This window comes from Ranitomeya imitator, chromosome 1 (genome assembly GCF_032444005.1).
Source record: "Ranitomeya imitator isolate aRanImi1 chromosome 1, aRanImi1.pri, whole genome shotgun sequence".
Lineage (NCBI taxonomy): Eukaryota > Metazoa > Chordata > Amphibia > Anura > Dendrobatidae > Ranitomeya > Ranitomeya imitator.
In genome coordinates this window covers 1,188,863,248-1,188,889,489 of record NC_091282.1, presented here as the reverse complement: position 1 = coordinate 1,188,889,489, position 26,242 = coordinate 1,188,863,248, and the positions used below count along the sequence as shown (strand labels likewise).

General features: G+C 43.1%; 1 protein-coding gene across 2 annotated transcripts in view; it reads right to left on the bottom strand.

The window, feature by feature from the left end:
- The window catches only part of CRMP1 (collapsin response mediator protein 1), an 89,941-nt gene that overhangs the window by 34,857 nt on the left and 28,842 nt on the right, over positions 1-26,242 (bottom strand). For both annotated transcript variants that reach the window (XM_069744823.1, XM_069744824.1), the window contains exons 2-6: positions 12,128-12,216; positions 9,210-9,394; positions 5,201-5,365; positions 405-466; positions 39-119 (exon numbers count right to left, since the gene is read on the bottom strand). In XM_069744823.1, coding sequence (XP_069600924.1) covers positions 39-119; positions 405-466; positions 5,201-5,365; positions 9,210-9,394; positions 12,128-12,216 — 582 coding nt within the window. The remainder of the gene's footprint in view (positions 1-38; positions 120-404; positions 467-5,200; positions 5,366-9,209; positions 9,395-12,127; positions 12,217-26,242) is intronic.

Sequence of the window (26,242 nt, the reverse complement as noted above, 5' to 3'; positions counted from 1 at the left end):
AAATAATATTTACCAGTTTACTAAAAACTCTGACTCACCTGAGCTATTAAATCTCCATTTTCGGCATGCACCATAATTACAGCACCGTGTACCTTAAGGAAGGTAAAGATTTCATACAGCTGAAAATAAGGATATATATATATATATATATAAATTCAGGGTTTTGACTAATTAAAACACAAAAGAGACAACGTCAAAAATGGTTTTGTGGGATTAGGAAACAAAGGTTGGAATGTTTTTCCAGAAACAGCTCCACTGTTATCCACAGGCTGCGTCTGGTACTGCAACTCAGGTCTATCCAAATGAATGGCAATACCAGACACAGTCAATGGAGAAGAGCAGCGCTCTATGTAGAAAAATCGGAATTTGTGTTCTAATGTCAGAAAACTGAAGCACACAGGTACCTGGCTATCTGACATTTGGTATAGGTCTTTGTAGGCCATGTACACCTGGAATGAATTGACACCTGTAAAGAGGAAATAAAGAAACACTGTTAGGTCTCCTAAAAATGGCGGAACCAATATGACTATGTAAAGACAAACTGGTTACAAGAGGAATTTGCCATTGTAAGTTTAGGTCCCCGGCATTGAAGTGTGGAACATTTGGGAATTCTGTTTTCTCACCTTTGGGGTGAGAGATTATCGTTTGGGGTCCGTTATGTGACCATTTTTGTGCATCATGCACAACTTTTTCATCTGTAGAAGCCAGACGGACCCTGTAAATAATCGGTGGGGTCGCTCTGCTTCCGATTGTATCAGTTATGCATCAGATCCTTTTTTAAATGTATTTTTTGTCAGTTCCCCCCAAAAAAACAAAAAGCAAATAAAGGCAAGTGTAACTAAATCTCATTCTAACGCTGTGGAGAAATGTGCTGCCGAAATTGTCCTGTGCTGTAGACTTGCAGTCAGCAATATGTCTAAAATGTAAAGTGCGACGGAATACGTTGGCGCTATAGAAATTAAAAATATTATTAATGTCAGTTTCTCCTTTCTTGGCATTCTATTGCTTTGATTGAAGTGTCTGATGCAAGAGCTAGGTGGAAATTTCACACCGGCGTTGTACTGTGGCTGGGTGGCCCACGTGTACTGGAAGCAGCCTTCACTTTCCAGTGCCAGTCAATGCATGTGAGCGGTCTAACAGGCCTGAAATACTGAGGCGTATAACAGGCCTGAAACCCTGAGAGGTCTAACAGGCCTGAAACTCTCAGAAGTCTAACAGACCTGAAACCCTGAGAGGTCTAACAGGCCTGAAATACTGAGGGGTCTAACAGGCCTGAAACCCTGAGAGGTCTAACAGGCCTTAAACGCTGAGAGATCTAACAGGCCTGAAACCCTCAGAGGTCTAACAGGCCTGAAACCCTGAGCGGTCTAACAGGCCTGAAATACTGAGGCGTCTAACAGGCCTGAAACCCTCAGAGTTCTAAGAGGCCTGAAACCCTCAGAGGTCTAACAGGCCTGAAACCCTGAGAGATCTAACAGGCCTGAACCCCTGAAAGATCTAACAGGCCTCAAACCCTCAGAGGTCTAACAGGCCTGAAACCCTGAGAGGTCTAACAGGCCTGAAACCCTGAGAGGTCTAACAGGCCTGAAACCCTGAGAGGTCTAACAGGCCTGAAACCTTCAGAGGACTAACAGGCCTGAAACCCTCAGAGGTCTAACAGGCCTGAAACCCTCAGAGGTCTAACAGGCTTGCAACCCTCAGAGGTTTAACAGGCCTGAAACCCTGAAGAGTCTACTAGGCCTTAAATCACCCAAGTTACCATTACGTTTTTTTTTCTGTATTAATAATTTTTTTTATTATTATTATTATTATTATATAGGTTAAAATTTATTAAATCTGATTTACATCATGCAAATCAAGTACAGCAGATATCAGTGGCATCCAAAGAGTGTGTTCACACTGCGCCTTTATCCCCAGAGATTTTTTTTTCATCCATAAAGGAAAACGACGACAAAAAAAAAAATGTCTCAAAAGAATAAGCATCTAATTTCTATGCAAAAACGACTCGCTGTTCACATGTTCAGGCTTTTGAGCTTCTTTTAAATGCTTTAGACTTTCCAAAGACGTTAAGGCTAGGTTCCCATGATGAGTTTTTGATGTTGCAGATTTTCGACCCCATTTCAAGTAAAAGAGGTTACTTGCATTTTTTCGAAAATACGGAGCAGAAAAAAAAACTCATCAAAAACTCATCATGGGAACATACACTAAGTGTTTAAAAGACGTAACATGTAAAGATACTGAATGCTTTATAAGTCAATGGAAAGGCTACAAAAAATCTCAGCAAAAGACGCATGGACTGGGTTTTCCTTTGCGTGTTTGTGCAGTATTTCCACCACAAAAAAGTGCGAGCGGTATTTCAAAAATACTTTTGGAAAACAAAAAAAAAGCACAAAAATACTAACAAAAAGAAAATGTGCTCAGAAAATGATCACACTGGATGATTCTCTTGTGGGCCCCCGAACAGGACGGTTTCAATTGATTGTACGTCTTCTTCCGTTGAAATATATTGCAGTGCAGAAAGTCTGCAATGCAATCGTTAACATGGCCGCCAACCTATGAGAAGCCGACGGCTGACATCACTGCACCCATTGTGGTCATTTTCATAAGCCGTCTGCCTGATGTCAGCCGCCAGCCTCTAATAGGTCAGCAACCATTTTAACACGACCGTGCCGGATCTGAAGAGAGCGGTGCTGGGAGATCAAGTAAGTAAGAAGAGTTCCTTTTTTTTTCTTATTCTGTGGATGCGGCATGTGGGTCCAGGGACATGGGACCATGGACCTAAGATCAGGGGCCAGCACAAGGGTCATAGGGGTCAGCACAAGGGACATAAGGGCCAGCACCAAGGACATAGGGGCCCAAGATGGGGGAATATAAGGGCCCAAGATGGGGGACATTATTAATTAAATGGGCCAGGTTGAGGGAGGCCAAAATGAGGAACTTACATTATTAGTTTATGGTGGCAAATGGACGGACATAATTACTGTAAGGACCAAATAGGGAACATTGCTGCTGTAATATAATTTACCATTCTTTTTAGAATGCTGTTTTCCATTGGGAGCACAAACTGTTACTGTGTAGGTTAGCAGTATGTCGCCATTTTTTTTATCTGACGTAGTGTATGGCTATGTTCACACGTGGGAAGGGGGTTGCAGGTTCTCTCGCGGGTTTTCCCGCAGCGGATTTGATAAATCTGCAGGGCAAACCCGCTGCGGTTATCCCTGCAGATTTATTGCGGTTTGTTTTGTGGGTTCCGCTGCGGGTTTATCCTGCACTGGTTTTACTATTGATGCTGCATATGCAGCATCAATAGTAATGTTAAAAATAATAAAAATAATGATGCACTCACCCTCTGACGTCCCGATCTCCTCGGCACTGCAAGCGGCGGTCCGGTTCCAGAGATGCTATGCGAGAAGGACCTTTGTGACGTCACGGTCAGGCCCTGCTCGCATAGCAAACTTGAGACCGGACAGCCACTTGCAGCGCTGGGAGGTGAGTATATCATTATTTTTTATTTTAATTCTTTTTTTTTTTTACACAAATATGGTTCCTGGGGCATGGAGGAGAGTCTCCTCTCCTCCACCCCGGTTACCACCCGCACATTATCCGCTTACTTCCCGCATGGTGGGCAGAGCACCATGCGGGAAGTAAGCGGATCAATGCATTCCTATTCCGCCGCAATTCTGCACAAAGAAGTGACATGCTGCGGGCTGTAAACAGCTGCGTTCCCGCGCGGTTTTTCCTGCAGCATGTGCACAGTGTTTTGCGGTTTCCATAGGGTTTACATGTTACTGTAAACAAAAAAACCCTGTTTGGGAGAGAAGAACAGACAAATTGTGGCGCCCTAAGTGCGTAAACACAATATTATAGTCTTTAAAGGGTGCACAATTTTATGCACTCACCTGATAAAAGACTAAAATGGCTTTAGATCGTGTATCCTCCAAATTCCCTCTGAGATACTTTTCAATATACAGGGCCTGCAGCTTGCCTCGGGTGGATCCAAGTGAGAGAGCCAGAGTAAGGCTCACACAGGATGAGTAGTTCAAGAAAAGCACATCCAGCCCATGAATGGCAGCGCTTCCCAGGACTCACATTCAAAGATGATATTTCATATTTTTTTATTTCATAACTTTTATCCCAGTCTCAGAAACTTGATTTGGGGTGTGGACCAAGTTCAGGATGTTACTGTAAACGCAATGGAAACTGCAGCGGACCTGCAGCTGCAAAATCGCCGTGGTTCCGCGGTAAAAACCACAATGTGTGAACATGGCCTATAAGTCAGGGAATGTGCTCTGGGAGCAATCAACTATAAGCTAAAGGACTTCAAATAGAGACATCACTGGTAAGTCAGTGTGTTACCTTGTACACTGACACTATACACTGTATACAGAGCTCTTGTATATGATGTCACTTGTGATCACTGTATTACCTGTACACTATACACTATATACAGAGCTCCTGTGTATAATGTCACTGGTGATCCCTGTATTACCTGTACACTGACACTATATACAGAGCTCCTGTGTATAATGTCACTGTTGATCACTGTATTACCTGTACACTACATACAGAGCTCCTGTGTATAATGTCACTGGATTTGTATACTTTCGGCCACATTTCAACTAGACTGTGTCCAGCTACATTCAATACACCTATATTGAGCGAGGCCGTGCTCATCTACTCGGCATGTGACGGCATATTTGCAAATCAACTACCTGAAGTAACGTGTCTGGTTATCCTTTGCGCCAGCGAATCGTCACATCGCGTAGTGTGTGTGTTTTGAAGTTTCACAAGTCTGCAGTCACATAGATTGACTGCAGACTTGTAGCCGAAGGCTGAACAACCCATTAAAGGATACTGCCCCCCCCTCAAAACGACCAAGGGCTGCATTTGACAATCAGAACAAAAGGATCGAGCATGTGAAGATCCAACATGCCCAATCGTTCCTTCACCTGATATCTGCCAAAGAGATAGAGTCTGAACACCGCTATACGTATTAGAAAATCGTCTGATCCCTTTACGACATGCGTTTATATCTATATTGATGGTTCTGTCGTGGATTCTATCTGGTTTAAAGGGAAGATTAGTGTTGTATGCAAGGAAAAGGGTCATAGGGCACAGGTAGCACCTGTTGTGGACTGTAACCACTATGTAGATGTGAACAGAAAATAGTGACAGGTCCCTGTATACCCTGAGTATATACCTTTGTCTTGCATCAGAATGTCCAGCTCCTCTCGGATCCCATCATACCAGCTGGTGATGTCTACGTGGAGGGAGTAATCACAGCAGGATTTGGTATCCGCTACCTCGTGCCATTTTTCAAATGAAGCTAAAATATTTGATCCCGGGTCTGGAACCACATGGTCAACTAAAAGGAAAGAGGCAAAAGTGTGACACATTCATGCAATATATCGTCTATGATAGCTCACTGTCTGATTTCCCTGCCTGGCTCCTGACAGTGAGATATCAATCAAGGCCGGGGTTTGGTAGGGAATCAACCTCAAGAGGAAAAGGTTCCAGAAGTGCTCCATCACTCCCAGAGCACTTAATGCCTCATTAACATATGAATAAAAATTACTCAGGAATGCAGCAACAGATAGATGATATAGAAGCATCGATGAATTTACATTTATGCTCATATTTTGGGAAAGTGGATCTTATGGACAGATTCCCTTTAATCGCTGTATAATGAAAAATTATAAAATATTCTAATACACACTGTGTCTCTGCTAACAGTCATTTAGTAAGAACCTTCAGTGTGTATCGACTACCTGTCCAAGACATTTAAAGCTTTACATGACCATTTTAAAAAAAATACATAATATCCCATATTATTCTAAAATGTCAGAATTTTGGATTATCAAACAAATATCCATTTCAAAGACATTACACATATTCTATTGTTAGGTGAACAAAACAAAGAGCTACCATCTTAGTACACCCATTAGGTTGGGGTTACACAGTGACCTGTGAGGAGGACAATTTTATATTACAGGATGATTTGTGGAAACTAGAAGCTTGGGCTGATAAATGGCAAATGAGCTTTAATGGGGATAAATGTAAGGTCATGCACTTGGGTAGAAGTAATAAGATGTATAACTATGTGCTTAATTCTAAAACTCTGGGCAAAACCGTCAATGAAAAAGACCTGGGTGTATGGGTGGATGACAAACTCATATTCAGTGGCCAGTGTCAGGCAGCTGCTACTAAGGCAAATAAAATAATGGGATGCATTAAAAGAGGCATAGATGCTCATGAGGAGAACATAATTTTACCTCTATACAAGTCACTAGTTCGACCACACTTAGAATCCTGTGCACAGTTCTGGTCTCCGGTGTATAAGAAAGATATAGCTGAACTAGAGCGGGTGCAGAGAAGAGCGACCAAGGTTATTAGAGAACTGGGGGGTCTGCAATACCAAGATAGGTTATTACACTTGGGGCTATTTAGTTTGGAAAAACGAAGACTAAGGGGTGATCTTATTTTAATGTATAAATATATGAGGGGACAGTACAAAGACCTTTCTGATGATCTTTTTAATCATAGACCTGAAACAGGGACAAGGGGGCATCCTCTGCGTTTGGAGGAAAAAAGGTTTAAGCATAATAACAGACGTGGATTCTTTACTGTAAGAGCAGTGAGACTATGGAACTCTCTGCCGTATGATGTTGTAATGAGTGATTCATTACTTAAATTTAAGAGGGGACTGGATACCTTTCTGGAAAAGTATAATGTTACAGGGTATATACACTAGATTCCTTGATAGGGCGTTGATCCAGGGAACTACCGTATTTTTCGGACTATAAGACGCACCGGACCATAAGGCGCACCCCAAATTTGGGGTGAAAATTGCAGAAAAAAAGATTTTTTATAAGATGGGGGTCCGTCTTATTGTCCGAATTTACAGTATCTTACCTGAGGGCTGGCAGTGGCAGAGCAGGGTCACAGGAGGCAAGGTGTCGGCAGAGGTAGGGTGATGCTGGGATGAGGAGGTGCTGGGATGAGAAGGTGCTGGGATGAGGAGGTGCTTCGATGAGGAGGTGCTGGGATGAGGAGGTGCTGGGATGAGGAGGTGCTGGGATCAGGAGGCGCTGGGATGAGGAGGTGCTGGGATGAGGAGGTGCTGGGATGAGGAGGTGCTGGGATGAGGAGGTGCAGTGAGAGGTATGGCGTGAGAGGGGTCCCAGGCTTACCGTGCAGGCAATGCAGGCTTACCGTGGCGGCAGAGGTGCGGTGGCAGAGGTGCAGCGGCAGAGGTGTGGCGGCAGAGGAGGCGCAGTAAGCGGGTTCCCTTTCCCCGATATGGTGATGCAGCGGAGCCGGTTGAATCCTGTTGTTATCGGTGGGGGCGGCCATCTTCCTGAGGCCGCGCGTGTGCAGATGAAGCGCTGCTTCCCGGGGCTTCAGGAAAATGGCCGCGGGAGGCCGCGCGTGCGCAGATGGAGATCGCGGCGGCCACTTTCCTGAAGCCCCGGGAAGCAGAGCGCTCCATCTGCGCACGCGCGGCCTCAGGAAAATGGCCGCCACCACCGATAACAACAGGATTCACCCGGCTCTGCTGCTTACCGGGCTGCTGCATCACCTCACCGGAGAAAGGGACCCCGCTCACTGCGCCTCCTCTGCCGCCACACCTCTGCCGCCGCACCTCTGCCACCTCACCTCTGCCACCACGGTAAGCCTGCATTGCGACTATTAGACGCACCCCCCATTTTTCCCTCTTTTTTGGGGGGGAAAAAGTGCGTCTTGTAGTCCGAAAAATACGGTAGTCTGATTGCCGTATGTGGAGTCGGGAAGGATTTTTTTTCCCCAATGTGGAGCTTACTCTTTGCCACATGGTTTTTTTTTGCCTTCCTCTGGATCAACATGTTAGGGCATGTTAGGTTAGGCTATGGGTTGAACTAAATGGACTTAAAGTCTTCCTTCAACCTTAATAACTATGTTACTATGTATGTTAGGTCATGTGACCAAAGGCAGCGGTACACCGAAGCGACATCGCAGTATAGTGCACTGTGACCTGCAAAGTGCCACAACAAGTAAGTCGCCAAACATTCAATCAGGTATGATATTTTCCAACTTGGGGTTCCAGCTGCAATGTAGCAGTGGTGACAAGCCAAGACGGGAATGTCAGAGCGAGGAGACTTATAGACCATGCATGCATCCCTGGGAAATTTAATAGGCAAATTGTGTCTTCAAAGAGGAAGAAAATTAGAACTCTAGCGTTCTCGTCCTCTTCCTCTCTGAAGAGACCTTTAGCATAATGGATCTATATACGAATCTATGAAAAACATGAATCGACAAGGCCTCATTCAGACGTTTGTTTTTTTTCAGTGCAATTTTCCTGATAAGACTTTGATCAGAGTTTGGTGCGAGTGTCATCAGTTTTTCTTGTACGTGGACAAAAATAGAAAAGTTTCTCCACCTTCTCCTTTCTGATGATCCATGAAAATCGGACCCGTAGATTTGCAATGACGATTTTTATCGAACATGTCTCGGCCTGCGAAAAATCACGGCCATGTGAATGGCCCCAGAGACTATTACAGGTATGAGTGATATCCGTGAAAGCCATGGATATTACTTATAGAAGAAATGACGGATGTGTGAACGAGGCCTAATACGCAGAGCAGATCCATGTTTGCGGATCACAGCGAGCCACCGGAGTCTTTGGTGATCTGTGAAACGCAGATGTCAATCGGAAGATTTTGGTTTTGCTTCCGTGTTTCGCGACACCTTCCAGGTATCTACTTATTGGCTTGGGAACGAAAAGATTTCAGTGGAAACAAAAATGGATGCAACATAGATACAAGTAGGATGACACTGGAGATGAAACAAAAAAATATAAAAATTCACTCCCAGAATATGGCAAGAAATGATTCATTTTTGGTTAAAAAAAAAATCAATATATATTGTGCAAAAGTGTCAAAAAATGTAAATTTGGTATTGCAGTAATTTTAGAGACCCTCATAATAAAGTTAACATCACTTTGAAAACGCCGTAAAAATGAAACCCTGAAGACTGAAATGGTGGCTTTTCCATTTTCCCCTTAATAATAATAAAAACTATAAAAAAAAGTCAGTAAACACCAAACATGTGCCATTAGAAAACGCCCCATGCGAGCATCATGCACGGATACTATTATTCACCACAGATGAATACTGGACACTTTGGTTTCTCACAATTTTCAAGCTCTAAATAATCCACCCTAATCTACTTACTGATCATGGTGGTCCCTCCTGCCACTGCAGCTTTAGTTCCTTGGTAGAAATCATCGAGGGTCGTCATACCCAAGTAGGGTTTCTGTAGGTATGTGTTAACGTCGATGCCACCAGGAATAACCATCCGTCCATTGGCTTCAATGGTCTTCACTCCACCAGGAACGATCAAGTTCTCTCCAATTTGTCTAGATGATAGAAATACAAGACGTCTTACTGACCGCAAGCAGAGGTCGTAAAATGAAAACTATGGTAATTTATTCATAAATATATCAAAAGGTGGCAAAACTTTTCAACAAAAACAAAGATGAGTTGAGGAAACCTCTTTTGGATGAAGAGAACTTGGGCAGTGGTTGCTCCAGTCTAGAAGACAACTTGGCTTTTTAGTCCTCCAGGAATAAGAAGCCATAATTAGAGAAAGATAATATCCGGAACTGACTCTGATGAACTTTCTGCTACTTTTTAGAAGAAAGGGACCAGATGTGATCAACTGTGATTGAATAGTTATCACCTGTGATTAGCCATGATCAGCCGTGATCAGAGATCAACCAGGTTCAGAGATCAGTTACGATCGGCAGTGATCAGAGAACAGACTTGATCAGAAAATAGCTGTAATCAGCCATAATCAGAGAACAACTGGGAGAAACAGAAAAACTGACCAGCACATCCAAGTGTGAGCAGGTGACAGCCAAGACTATAATTGCAAAAAAAAATATAGCTGTACTCAGAAATACTAAGAAATTTAGAAAATTGGAATTGCATTACTGCCACTAAAAATGCATTTTACATATATGTACATATGGAATGTTGGAAAAATTGGAGATGCAATATCGCTGTATGAAAATTACAGTAAAAAGAAACTCAGCGCATAATACTCAGCGCAATTTTCCTATAGCAATATTGCATCACCAATTTTTTCAATATACCATAGGTACACAATGTAGCGTTTATCTAATGTAATTCCAATTTTTTTATTTCTTGGTAATCCAGAGCGAAACTATACAACCGGTATCAGAGATCAGTAGTGATCAGCAGCGATCGCAGCTGTAATCACCTGTGATCAGAGAACAGCCATGATCAGAGAACAGCCATGATCACCAGCCGTGATCAGTTCAGTAATTAGCCGTGATCACCAGCAGTGGCCAGAGAACAGCTGTAATCAGCCATGATCAGAGAACAGCCATTATCAGAGAATAGCCATGATCACCAGCCGTGATCAGTTCAGTAATTAGTCGTGATCACCAACAGTGGTCAGAGAACAGCTGTGATCAGAGAACAGCCGTGATCAGAGAACAGCCATGATTAGGGTTAAGCGACTTTTACTTTTTTAGGGTCAAGTCGGGTTTCACGAAACCCGACTATCTCTAAAGTCGAGTCGAGTGAAAGCGGCCGATTATGGCGAAAAGTCTCTCCCTCTCCCTCTCCCTCTCCCGAAAAGCTGGTGTTACACATTGCAAATCGCTACTGCGCACAATCGACAAGATGACGATAGGCGTCCACGCCCCTAGACCTATGTCATCACTCTGCCCACGCTCCTTCATTGGCTGAAAAAATGGCGCCAAGCGCGTCATACGAAACGTGACTTTGGCGCGAAAGTCGCATACCGCATGGCCGACCCCACACAGGGATCGGGTCGGGTTTCATGAAACCCGACTTTGCCAAAAGTCGGCGACTTTTGAAAATGAACGATCCGTTTCGCTCAACCCTAGCCATGATCACCAGCTGTGATCAGTTCAGTAATTAGCCGTGATCACCAACAGCGGTCAGAGAACAGCTGTAATCAGCCGTGATCAGAGAACCGCCGTTATCAGAGAATAGCCGTGATCAGAGAACAGCCGTGATCACCAACAGCGGTCAGAGAACAGCTGTAATCAGCCGTGATCAGAGAACCGCCGTTATCAGAGAACAGCCATGATCAGAGAACCGCCGTTATCAGAGAACAGCCATGATCAGAGAATAGCCGTGATCAGAGAACAGCCGTGATCAGAGAACAGCCATGATCAGAGAATAGCCGTGATCAGAGAACAGCCGTGATCATAGAACAGCCATGATCATAGAACAGCCATGATCAGACAACAGCCGTGATCAGAGAACAGCCATGATCAGAGAACAGCCATGATCAGTTCAGTAATTAGCCGCGATCACCAGCAGTGATCAGAGAATAGCCATGATCAGTTCAGTAATTAGCCGCGATCACCAGCAGTGGTCAGAAAACAGCTGTAATCAGCCGTGATCAAAGAACAGCCGTGATCAGAGAACAGCCGTGATCAGAGAACAGCCGTGATCAGAGAACAGCCATGATCAGAGAACAGCCATGATCAGTTCAGTAATTAGCCATAATTACCAGCAGTGATCAGAGAACAGTTGTAATCAGCCATGATCAGAGAACAGCCGTCATCAGTGGTTAGCCGTGATCACCAGCAGTGATCAGAGAACATCTATAATCAGCTATGATCAGTGATTAGCCGTGATCAGACACAATCACTGGAGAATTGCAAAGATTGATTCATACACTCATTTTAGCTAAATTTTTCACCTTTAAAAGCCAAATGACTTTCCAAATACAGAATAGCAATTACTGCCCTCCCCAATATTTTCATTCTTGAAAATATGGTTTCATTCTTCCAAAACAGTGCCACACCCATCTCTGGTTGTTAGTGGTATTACAACTTAAATGAGGCTCAGCTGTAATGACAGATACAACCGACTGACATGTGTAGCACCGATTTAGGGAGACTGCAGCCATGTTATCCTAATCCTGGACATCCCCTTTAATTTTCTTACTTTCTTCCCTATTGCCTGAATCTCTCAAACTTGCGAATAGACAGTTTCAGCCTATGAAGAATTGCTGTCATTTCCTAACCTTACAAAAGGTGAACCGTGGAAATATTCTGTGGACATCACGTTATGGTAACACTTACTTAATAAGGCCATCTTCGAGGTAAATATCGGCGTAGAAGGACTGGTCATCATTAATGATTCTCCCTCCTTTGATGAGGAGTCGGTCACTCTGGAATAAAAGAAGAACGAGATTCATATTACATAGATTCTCATGTGATATAAAAAACATATTTAATGATAAATACTTGATATGAAATTCTATATATTCCTGAAAGAAAAAAACAGATCATAAAGTGTAATTCTATGTCAACGGTCGTCTAAGATTTGACTCCATCTCTCATCTGCTCCCTGGTATCACGGCCAATCATCTTTCAGCTCTATCCATTGTCCTCCCTTTCCTGCTGCATCCTATAGTAATTGGACTATCCTGGATAACACCCAGGAGCAAAGCGCCACCTCTGTAAAAGGTCTAAGGATGAATACAAGGGAAAATTGAGTCCTCCTATGTGTAATTTATGTTCAGTATAACTACAGCTGTTCTGTGAAGGTCTCAGATGTTTGTTTGAGAAAATTAGGGATCAAACAGCATCACGAAAACCAAGGAACACACCAGACAGGTCAGGGATAAAGCTGTGGAGGAGAAAAGCAGGGTTAGGTAATACAAAAATAGGCCAAGCTTTGAACATCGCACGGAACACTGTTCAATCCATCATCCAAAAATGGAAGGAGTATGGCACAACGACAAACCTACCAAAACATGACCATCCACCTAAACTGACATCCCAAGCAAAGAGAGCACTAAATAGAGAAGCAGCCAAGAGGTCCATAGCTCAAGTGACAGAATATGTTCACAGGACAACTATTAGGCTTTACTCACACTTGTGTAAAAATCGGACGAATGCAATGAGATAAAAAAAATTGGATGGTACTTGGACCAATGTTATTCAATGAGGCAGCGCAGATCAAATTGTAAATTGTTCTGTAAAAAAATAATTGCGGATTAAAAAAAAAAACAGACAGCACACAGATGATAAGTAAGAAAAGAATCTTCCCACTCTCCTGGATGAGAATTGGTCCGATTATTGATACGCAAGTGTGAGCCAACCCTCAGTTGCATACGTCACAAATCTGTTTTTTTATGGAAGACTGGTAAGAAGAAAGCCATTTTTGAATTCCTGGTTGCAGTTTGAAAGAAGCCATGTAGGGGACACAGCTAGAACATAGAAGAATGTGTTCTGGCTAGATAAGACCAAAGTAGAACATTTTGGGCTATATGCAAAAAGCTATGTGTGGCAGAAAACTAACCCTGCACATCACCCTCGTAACACCATCCCCACCGTCAAACATGTTGGTCGCAGCTTCATGCTGTAGGGAAGATTTTATTCACCAGGGGCAGAGTAGTTGGTCAAAGTTGATGGGAAGACGGATGGAGCTAAATACAGGGCAATCCCAGAGGAAAACCTGTGAGAGGCTGAAAAAGACTAGAGACTAGGGTATCTTCAAAGAAGGGCCCCCTGGGACACTGAAGAATTGGCGGGCCCCCGATCAGGAAGCAGAGATGGGCCATTTGTGTCAACTGAATGTGGGTCCTCGGACACACATTCAGTTAAAATGTATTGCCATGTCACCGTCACAAGGCTGCTGACCTAGCAGAGGCAGACAGCTGACGTGAGTGCGCCTGTATTTACATAATTTTCATTAATGTCCAAATACATTTAAAATGAAAAATTAAGCAACTTTGCAAAAGGTGTTAATTAAAAAATGTCCTATTGGGTTGAGGGTAGAGTTCCTATGCAGACCATTGTGTTTCTATGGTAAGAGAATGCAAAAAAAAATCCTAGTTGTAGTCTGATCCTATGTTGGCTAGGAAGGGACATCCGGGGATAGTATGACTACATTATCAGACTACACAGGGTTTATTTGTAGTCTGTTACCATGGAGACGTAAGTCTATACAGGAGCTGTACTCCAAACATGGCAACAGAAGTGAGTTAATAATTTTGCTGATTTACAACAATATCTTTGCCCAGTCACTAAACTTCTGAATGGCCGTAATGAAGATTTCTACTATATTCTTTTAGGTTTGTCTTAGGTCTTTATATTTTTAAAATAATAAAGGTTCTGCTGATGTCAATTATGATCTCAATGAAACAGGACCAATCAGTTCTACAAAAATTAACTTATAAGTGGGATTGTTTTTAGGCCTCTGAACCGTATACCCACATTATCGATGGGACAATGACACAGATGGGCTCCGCTCTGACATAAAGTGACTTAAACTGGATGGGACACAAGACATAATGGTGACAAACAATGGCACTTCAGATGGTGGCTACAGCAGATGGCATAGAGGCTTGGTGGCTACAGTAGATGGCATAGAGGCTTGGTGGCTACAGTAGATGGCATAGAGGCTTTGTGGCTGCAGTAGATGGCATAGAGGCTTGGTGGCTACAGTAGATGGCATAGAGGCTTGGTGGCTACAGTAGATGGCATAGAGGCTTGTTGGCTACAGTAGTTGGCATAGAGGCTTGGTGGCTACAGTAGATGGCATAGAGGATTGGTGGCTACAGTAGATGGCATAGAGGCTTGTTGGCTACAGTAGTTGGCATAGAGGCTTGGTGGCTACAGTAGTTGGCATAGAGGCTTGTTGGCTACAGTAGTTGGCATAGAGGCTTGGTGGCTACAGTAGATGGCATAGAGGCTTGGTGGCCACAGTAGATGGCATAGAGGATTGGTGGCTACAGTAGATGGCATAGAGGCTTGTTGGCTACAGTAGATGGCATAGAGGCTTGGTGGCTACAGTAGATGGCATAGAGGCTTGGTGGTTACAGAAAGGGCACATTTACACTGGTTGATAAATTATTGTTCCTGGAAGAACTCATTCCCATTGTGTGTGCTTGTGATGTTGAGTTTTAGCCCTGTAGTCACAGTGCCCATGTTCCTCTTCAGTATTCCGCCCTTCTCTGAGCATTGGCTTCACGTTCCTACTGCGCAGGTGCCGGCGAGTCGCTGGTACATCAGCTCCCAGTATTTCTGCATGCCGGATAACGCTGGGAGTGTTACTACTAGTGACTTGCCGACACCTGTGCAGTAGGAATGTGAAGCCAATGCTCAGAGAAGGGTGGACGTCACCCAACCAGATGTCATAAGCACGCAGTAACGCTATGGGAGGCAATTCACCTGATAAAGAAGCATGGAGGCAGAGTTATCTTCCGGGCACTATCCCCCATAGCCTAAAAAAGGTCAGTTACACAAAGTGATAAAAGCAGATTTATCAACAACAGGGCAACTGATATGAGGCAAACAGGTAGGACTTTTTTCTGCAGTCTATAACCTGTATGCCCATATTAATAGGTGACATAGCTCAAAATTCTTGACAGATTCATTTTTAAAAAAACATTGTTCTCGACCCATATGTAAATAGGACATGTCCTGGCAAAAACACATTGTTCTATGAGCAAAGGACGACCACATTAGCCATCATTCTGTGCGCCGACCTGACTAAACAGCCCATTAAGGTAACGTTCACATTTGCGTTGTTGGGCGCAGCATCGTCGACGCAACCAACAACGCAAAACACAACGCTGCATTTTTTGACGCATGCGTAGCCATAAACTAGTAATGTTCTTGAATTTTGGCGCAAGGAAAACGCTACAAGTAGCGTCTTCCGCGCCCTGTCAGGTGCGTCAAATTGACGCATGCGTCGTAAAACGCAATACAACGCATACCGGCGCATGTCCATGCGCCCCCCATGTTAAAGATAGGGGCGCATGACGCGTCAGTATGCGTCGACGACGCTGCGCACAACAACGCAAATGTGAACGTAGCCTTAGCGACAGCTGATCAGTTTGCATGTAACTGATTGGTGGTCGTTTAACGGCCACGGTTGGCCTGTCTAAATGCAACTTATCTCAACTGGCAAATACAGTCTTTGGTCACAATTGCTGGTAAGGGTAATGAGGCTTCTGTTGGTTGACTTGCATTTGAATTAGTCCACATTTACTTAGTCAGGATCCACCAAGCCCTTGAAGCCACCTAAAAACAACTAGGCCGGGTTACACAAGTAATCGGCTTTTTGGCCACCAATATTGGCCAGCCCAAGATTTCTCTTTATGGTCAAGATCACATCATGGGGTTCACAATTCCACTTACAGCCAGGAACAAGTTGGAAGAAAATTACCTATAGTCTCTCAAGTCAACTGCAAACATTTGTTCACAGGACAGAGTAACATAAGCAGACCAAGAATGACCCTGGCTTGACTACAGAACCACCCTACCTCCGGTCTGTATGCACTGACTTAGGGACTCCCCTAATATGGTCAGACAGGAGTCCAGTAAAAATGAACACTATTGTGTAAGTGTCCTATGCAAAATCATCGCTACAAATAGATGTAGATCAGAAAATCAATATATACAAGTTAATTCTATCCTACATGGTAAACCCTTGGTGCATGTGGGGCTAAGACTAAAGGTACCGTCACACTCAGCGACGCTGCAGCGATATAGACAACGAGCCGATCGCTGGAGCGTCACTGTTTAGGTCTCTGTAGAGACGTCAAACACAGCAACTCCAGAACGATGCAGGAGCGATCCAGTGACGTAACGGCGACTCACTTATCGTTCTCGCTGGTTGTTCGCTCCATGTAAAACGTCGCAGGCATCATTGCTTTTGATGTCAAACATGACGATACACGCCGACCTGATGACGAAATAAAGTTCTGGACTTCTAGCTCCGACCAGCGATGTCACAGCGGGATCCAGATCGCTGCTGCGTGTCAAACACAACGAGATCGCTATCCAGGACACTGCAACGTCACAAATTGTTGTCGTTCTCGTTGCAAAGTTGCTGAGTGTGATGGTACCTTAAGACTAGTGGACCATCCGCACTTGAAGCAGATTTGATTAGTACAGTGGTGAGAATGATAGGAGGTCATTAGAGCAGATCTCAGGATGATAACGCTGAGATGTGGGCGCAGCTGATCAAGAACGTCCAGAGTATAGTCCAAATAATTCTATCATGCCAAGAAAATATGTGATGCGCATTTCGGCACGGGAACAGAACCGTCATAAGGGCATGCAGATATAATAATTTGGACTTTACTCTGCAGACTAGATGAAAGGGAAGTGGGTTAGACTCCATACTAGAGTAGGTGTGAATCGATTTGCACAACCTGGGTCATTGGTCTAACCTGGGTTAGATCCTCTAAACTGCATGCTCGCAAACGCCAGAAGCCTGACAAACAAGATGGAAGAACTAGAAGCAGAAATATCTACAGGTAACTTTGACATAGTGGGAATAACCGAGACATGGTTAGATGAAAGCTATGACTGGGCAGTTAACTTACAGGGTTACAGTCTGTTTAGAAAGGATCGTAAAAATCGGAGAGGAGGAGGGGTTTGTCTCTATGTAAAGTCTTGTCTAAAGTCCACTTTAAGGGAGGATATTAGCGAAGGAAATGAGGATGTCGAGTCCATATGGGTCGAAATTCATGGAGGGAAAAATGGTAACAAAATTCTCATTGGGGTCTGTTACAAACCCCCAAATACAACAGAAACCATGGAAAGTCTACTTCTAAAGCAGATAGATGAAGCTGCAACCCATAATGAGGTCCTGGTTATGGGGGACTTTAACTACCCGGATATTAACTGGGAAACAGAAACCAGTGAAACCCATAAAGGCAACAGGTTTCTGCTAATAACCAAGAAAAATTATCTTTCACAATTGGTGCAGAATCCAACCAGAGGAGCAGCACTTTTAGACCTAATACTATCTAATAGACCTGACAGAATAACAAATCTGCAGGTGGTCGGGCATCTAGGAAATAGCGACCACAATATTGTGCAGTTTCACCTGTCTTTCACTAGGGGGACTTGTCAGGGAGTCACAAAAACACTGAACTTTAGGAAGGCAAAGTTTGACCAGCTTAGAGATGCCCTTAATCTGGTAGACTGGGACAATATCCTCAGAAATAAGAATACAGATAATAAATTGGGAAATGTTTAAGAACATCCTAAATAGGCAGTGTAAGCGGTTTATACCTTGTGGGAATAAAAGGACTAGAAATAGGAAAAACCCAATGTGGCTAAACAAAGAAGTAAGACAGGCAATTATCAGTAAAAAGAAAGCATTTGCACTACTAAAGCAGGATGGCACCATTGAAGCTCTAAAAAACTATAGGGAGAAAAATACTTTATCTAAAAAACTAATTAAAGCTGCCAAAAAGGAAACAGAGAAGCACATTGCTAAGGAGAGTAAAACTAATCCCAAACTGTTCTTCAACTATATCAATAGTAAAAGAATAAAAACTGAAAATGTAGGCCCCTTAAAAAATAGTGAGGAAAGAATGGTTGTAGATGACGAGGAAAAAGCTAACATATTAAACACCTTCTTCTCCACGGTATTCACGGTGGAAAATGAAATGCTAGGTGAAATCCCAAGAAACAATGAAAACCCTATATTAAGGGTCACCAATCTAACCCAAGAAGAGGTGCGAAACCGGCTAAATAAGATTAAAATAGATAAATCTCCGGGTCCGGATGGCATACACCCACGAGTACTAAGAGAACTAAGTAATGTAATAGATAAACCATTATTTCTTATTTTTAGGGACTCTATAGCGACAGGGTCTGTTCCGCAGGACTGGCGCATAGCAAATGTGGTGCCAATATTCAAAAAGGGCTCTAAAAGTGAACCTGGAAATTATAGGCCAGTAAGTCTAACCTCTATTGTTGGTAAAATATTTGAAGGGTTTCTGAGGGATGTTATTCTGGATTATCTCAATGAGAATAACTGTTTAACTCCATATCAGCATGGGTTTATGAGAAATCGCTCCTGTCAAACCAATCTAATCAGTTTTTATGAAGAGGTAAGCTATTAACTGGACCACGGTGAGTCATTGGACGTGGTATATCTCGATTTTTCCAAAGCGTTTGATACCGTGCCGCACAAGAGGTTGGTACACAAAATGAGAATGCTTGGTCTGGGGGAAATTGTGTGTAAATGGGTTAGTAACTGGCTTAGTGATAGAAAGCAGAGGGTGGTTATAAATGGTATAGTCTCTAACTGGGTCGCTGTGACCAGTGGGGTACCGCAGGGGTCAGTATTGGGACCTGTTCTCTTCAACATATTCATTAATGATCTGGTAGAAGGTTTACACAGTAAAATATCGATATTTGCAGATGATACAAAACTATGTAAAGCAGTTAACCCTGCTGTTCTGTTTAGATTTCACATACACTTGTACTGTTCCCGGTCATTTTTGACCGTCCTTATAAAATAATCATTTTTAGCTAATCTAAGTGGTTTTTTTAAACAGTTTTTGCACTATTATATTGCTTGTGAAGATGGTTGTTCAAATACCAGAAAAAAAAATAAATACAAAGCTTGTTTTATATTTTTTTTATATCCAAAAGGGAACATGGTATTTTTTCGATTTTTGTAAAAATTGATTATTTTTGCAGATAAAAAAAAAATCTTGATCTAAATGTTAACTATAAGTAATAATATCAAACATTATGTAGATATACTTTTTTCAAAGGCAAAAAAAAAAAAAAAAAGCTTTTTTCTCTATAAAATGGCAAAAAACGTTGTTTTTTATACACTTATACTGTTCCCGGTCATTTTTGACCGGACCTAACATCCTCGTCTGTATCGGAGTCATTTATAAACTCCTCCAATTCAGCTTGGGTGAAGTGTCTTCTTCTCATGCTGTAAGGCATCACTGTTGAATGAAAAAATAAAATATATCCATAAACAATGAATGAAAAAAAAATCAAAACAATTTCGAAACAATACACACAATAACGTCCCGTCACACATTGAGATATGCCCTGTGATTATGGTGCTGGAGCGTCGCAAACAAAAATGAGGCATGCACTCATTCTATCACAGCAGTGAGAATATGTACTCATAAGCAGACATTGAGTCTACACAACCCTAATGCTAACCCCCTATCATCCATTCTATCACAGCAGTGAGAATATGTACTCATAAGTAGACATTGAGTCTACACAACCCTAATGCTAACCCCCTATCATCCATTTTATCACAGCAGTGAGAATATTGAATAATTTTAGAATAAAAGAATAATTTATCTGTAACATACCTGTAAAAATGGGACTTCAGAGCTCTGACGTCTGAACCTCTGCTCACTCTGTGTTGTCTCCAGCTGAACTGAAACTCTACACTGCTATGTTATCTGTCTACAGATAAGATCAGAGCAGACACCACCCTGCAGCAGGAAAAAGCTCACAGTACAACACTTTAGGTGAATTCTGCTTAGGACAGCATTGCACAGTGTAATACTGTACAACCAGCAAACACATGGAAAATCAGAAAATCATGATTTACAATATGAAATGTTGACAACTGAATGGAACTAGATCTATATGAACAGCAGGGTAAATAAAAACCAGTGAAATAAATTGCGCATAGCTATACTGGAAGCGAATCCGTCGGCTGTATCGCAACTTGAAAATGTTGGTATGTGTAAATCTTTTCTGACCAAAAGTAGTCAGATACATTGATAAATAGTAGTAGATGCAATATATAGTTCAAAATGAGGTGATAGCACCTTTATTTTTGTCAAAAATTGTCTGGAGAGCTGAATAAAGGCCTATCGGTCATTTTTGACCGAACAGTACAAGTGTAAAAAAAATTGTACCAAATAAAGTAAACAAAAATTAAAAAAAAAAAAAAATTCCCACAGAGAGTACCCCCCTAATGACGAAAAGTCAGGGAGCCTCAAGTCTCAGAATCACACGCTGAATTTTTATAACATTATAGAATTTCAAAAACGGTCATTTTTGACCTAACAGAACAGCAGGGTTAATACAAGAGAAGATAGTATTCTGCTACAGATGGATCTGGATAAGTTGGAAACTTGGGCTGAAAGGTGGCAGATGAGGTTTAACAATGATAAATGTAAGGTTATACACATGGGAAGAAGGAATCAATGTCACCATTACACACTGAATGGGAAACCACTGGGTAAATCTGACAGGGAGAAGGACTTGGGGATCCTAGTTAATGATAAACTTACCTGGAGCAGCCAGTGCCAGGCAGCAGCTGCCAAGGCAAACAGGATCATGGGGTGCATTAAAAGAGGTCTGGATACACATGATGAGAGCATTATACTGCCTCTGTACAAATCCCTAGTTAGACCGCACATGGAGTACTATGTCCAGTTTTGGGCACCGGTGCTCAGGAAGGATATAATGGAACTAGAGAGAGTACAAAGGAGGGCAACAAAATTAATAAAGGGGATGGGAGAACTACAATACCCAGATAGATTAGCGAAATTAGGATTATTTAGTCTAGAAAAAAGACGACTGAGGGGCGATCTAATAACCATGTATAAGTATATAAGGGGGCAATACAAATATCTCGCTGAGGATCTGTTTATACCAAGGAAGGTGACGGGCACAAGGGGGCATTCTTTGCGTCTGGAGGAGAGAAGGTTTTTCCACCAACATAGAAGAGGATTCTTTACTGTTAGGGCAGTGAGAATCTGGAATTGCTTGCCTGAGGAGGTGGTGATGGCGAACTCAGTCGAGGGGTTCAAGAGAGGCCTGGATGTCTTCCTGGAGCAGAACAATATTGTATCATACAATTAGGTTCTGTAGGACGTAGATCTGGGGATTTATTATGATGGAATATAGGCTGAACTGGATGGACAAATGTCTTTTTTCGGCCTTACTAACTATGTTACTATGTTACTATGTTACCGTAATTTGTGGCCATAGGACGGGAGCCATGAGAACCTTTCCTAACCTGAAGGCTTCCGCAAATCTCCTTTTGATTATCTGGCTTGGCATGACGGCACATGTGAATGATATCATGCCAGGCCGGCTAATCAAAAAAAGAGCAGAGGATGCAGTCAGTTAGGAGGCAGTTCTCATGTCTCCCGTCCTATGGACACAAATTATTTTGGTGGTCGATGGAACGAGTAGTGAGTATCGATTCTCACCAACTCTGCTCACACAACATGTCTAAGCTCCATCTTTAATGTGTATATAAGGGATAGCTACTGACGCCTAGGTCAAGCATACCCAAAGGAGTTCATTCACCGGAACGACAACATGGAGTATCCTTTTACCTCTATCTGTAGGAAACCATTTTCCTACTGTATAGAAAGAAAAAGAGTAATTGCCGAAATTGAGACACCACAAAAAAACGTATATAACACCGTTGTACAGATCGGAGCCTACTGCGGAGAAATACACTAGAAATTCCTCTGAATTTACAGCATATCTATAAAGGCTGGAGCGCACACTGTGCCTAAGGGGGATTTAGGAAGATGCCATGTGCTTTAACTAGAAGCCACATGGCAGATCAGCTTCATATTCCAACATTGGGTTTATGAATTTATTATATTCACAATGAATTACATATTCAGGCAGCAACAAAATAAGCGTATTACTATTAAAATGTATGAATGGAAATGAGGTGAGTGATGGAACGATTTGAATCTAAGTCCTAGCTTAAAGGGAACCTGTCACTGCATCATCCGTGCTGCCTGAACCACGAGCAGCATGAATCGGTACTTGGCTGTGCGATTGCATCCAGGTATATTTTTGAAAATAGCCTCATGGCTGTTCAACAGTCGGAACACATGCAGGGATTGTCTAACAAACAGGAATTCCCTGCATGTCTTGCAGCTGTAAACCAGCCGCGGGGTCTCAAACATATTATTAGAGCACGCCGAAGTCACTCTTAACACATGAGCATCCTCGTATAACACCTTATCCGCGCACGTTCGCTCATCACTAGTTTCAGCCTGTGCATCATAATTTCACTAATTAAAGTCAGATTCTGAATTGTTATCCTTCTTTTAATCTGCTTTATATTTTCTGACTGTAGATTTTTTTATTCTAATCTCTATAGATGACTATGGGGGCAGCCATGTTGCTTGAGCCGTTGCTTTGCTCGGTGAACAGCAGTTCAGAGCCTTGCTTTCACCCCTTAATCCAGAACAGATCTGCAGTGACAGATTTTCGGCTCAACCATGTAACATATAACACTCACAGAAGGCCACTTTTTAATGTGGTTTTGGGTGGTCGCTTCAAAGAATTTAGACTTTTCTATATTTGATTGCATATCGCGTTGGTGTAAGTAGACATGAAGACAGTGTTACAGTAAGGATTGCCCACATGACAGCCCACGTGCATCATAAAACCGATTACAACTTCTCCTCTTACAGCTAAGGTTGCTTTCACACATCAGTTTTTTGCCGTCCGTCACAATCCTGAGAATTTTGAAAAAACGGATCCGGCAAAAGTTGCCGCCGGATCCATTTTTTTTTTCTCATAGACTTGTGTCAGGGACAGATTGTGATGGATGGCCTCACGTTTCATCCGTTTTTCGCTGGATCCGTTGAAAATTGTTTATCCGGCGGCCGGAGAAAACGGACAGAGTAACGTTTTTTGTGTCCGTCGAAAAAGGGGACAGCGACGGATCCTAGAATGGAAGCCTATGCCGCTGGATCCGTCAAATGACGATGGAATCCATTTTTTTAACTGGGCATGCTCCGATATTTTTAGGATACAATTAGCTGGATCAGCTTGTTCGGATCCGGCAAAAAAACAGATCAATCGCATCAGTTTTTCACAATCTGCGACGGATCCGTTTTTTTCAAAATTCAACAGATTGTGATTGATGGCAAAAAACTGATGTGTGAAAGCTCCCTAACAATATGATAAAACATACAGTTGTTAAAGGGGGGCTCTAAAAAATTTTTTATAAGAAGGTGTAGGCACAAAGCAGCGGATACATTACAACAACTTTCTCACCCAGTGGATTTAGTAAACCGTTCGCAGTGAGAAGGTTCCACTCATACATATGTGACCTCTGCAGCCAATCATTTGCCTTAGTGGTTACATGTCATGTGACCATAAGCCATGAGGCCAGTGATTGGCAGAAGTAATTAGAACATATGACTTCCGGAGAGTTCACATAGACCGGCAGAACTGCTAGGAAGGTGGCACAAGAACGGTGGGGAGAATTAAATGGAATCTATCAGGTCCCACGAGGCTCCTAAACCACGACCAGAGGGCTAAATTGGCCCATACTGCATTAGAACAAAGTCCTTGATGTCCCACAAAAATGTTTTTTATTGTCAAAAAATACTTTAAAAGAGTAACTCATTTTATGACAATTAGCCAGGAATAATCCGGTAGGGCACTGCTACCCTCAAACTAGTTTGGCCTCATTTCCGTTAATCATGTCACTCTGGGTATGATTGACAGCCATTGCTGCTGTGCACGACATTTCATAACCGTGCATGCGCAGGACAATCACTATGAGCATCTCATCCTGAGCATGCCCAGGACGACCACTCCGAGCAGCCATCCTGAGCATGCGCAGGACGACCAATCCAAGCAGCCCATCCTGAGTATGCGCAGGACGACCACTCCTAGCAGTCCATCCTGAGCATGCGCAGGACAACTACTACGAACAGCCCATCTTGAACATGAGCAGGACGACCACTCTGAGCAGCCCAACCTGAGCATGCGCAGGACAACTACTACGAACAGCCCATCTTGAACATGAGCAGAACGACCACTCTGAGCAGCCCATCCTGAGCATGCGCAGGATGACCACTTTGAGCAGCCCATCCTGAGCATACAGAGGACTGCTACTACGAGGAGCCCATCCTGAGCATGCAGAGGACGACCACTCCGAGCAGCCCATCCTGAGCATGCAGAGGACGACCACTCCGAGCAGCCCATCCTGAGCATGCAGAGGACGGCCACTCCGAGCAGCCCATCCTGAGTATGCAGAGGACGGCCACTCCGAGCAGCCCATCCTAAGCATGCACAGGACGGCCATTCCGAGCAGTTCATCTTGAGCATGCGCAGGATGACCACTCTGAGCAGCCCATCTTGAGCATGTGCAGGACGACCACTCTGAATATCACATCCTGAGCATGCAGAAGACGGCCACTACGAACGTCCCATCCTGAGCAAGAGCAGAAAATGTTGATGATCGCTCCCTGTTTCATCTGTGCATTATGCATGCCGATGAGGCCATAGTGAGGCGGTGCTGGAATAAGATGCACAGCCTTCCTAAGCAAGTACAGAGCAAACCCAGCATCACTAAACTGGATCAGGAAGGGATACTCAGAGTGGACTTTTTGCGCACCCACGGGCATGGAATGCAGCGCACAGCATGAATGGAAGTCACTACGTTTTTCTGGGCATGTGCAGAATTCACCCGGCATCATTAGATATGCTCAGGAACGGATGTCATGTGCATGCAAGGTGCTGCAATGACGTGCACGGGAAGGAAGGATGTCAAGTGATACCCAGCCGGACTAGTCCTAGCCAATTAGCATATAATGAGTTGCACTTTTTAAGTTTTTATTACATTAAAGAAACCTTTGAGTGAGACATCAGGGACTTTGCTGAAATGCAGTAATAGGCCAATTTACACTTATGGTGGCGGTTCGGGGACCATGATAAGATTCAACAGGTGGGTAATGGGTTATTCTTATTTTGTGCCCACTTTTAAAACATGTTGGAACATGTTGGACAACACCTTTTAAATAAAAAAATACAGTATGCAATAATCTAACGTGTCACAAAGAGAAGATAGTGATACTGAAACTTGAGGCATTTGGGCATGGACCGTGCCAGGAATGTGTCTGCGGCATGATGACCATGTTGGCCACGTGACAGCGCATGCAGCCTCACAATCTGACAGCCGGATGGTCGGAGAAGTAACACCAGATCCTCCCGCTGATGTCTTGTCAGTCATCATTGTGGAAGACTTGGAATATGGAAGGTGATAATTTATTATAATCTGTGCACACCCCACGTCTCTACGCCTTGGGCATCGGCACTCCAGCAACCATGTAAAAATCCCAAACTCAACACATACGTTTCCTATGTCAGAGATTTACAATGAGCAGGATCAATGTGTAATGATTGCTCCGTCCACATTACTGACCCCAAGGACAGGAAGCCCCTATCAATACACAGCGGAGATATACGGCCGGCTGACACCAGGGCGGAGGACGCTAGAAATGTATCTGGCTCTAGAAACAGAGCAAATGCCGCTCCTAGGGTCAGAATTATCAGAGTAGAGCGCTTTCACAGAAGGTCACAATGGACACATACTTTTAAAGCCTTGTAAAAAAAACATTAAGGCTCCACTATAAAACGAAATGCTGATCACTAATGTCCTCCAAAAAATAG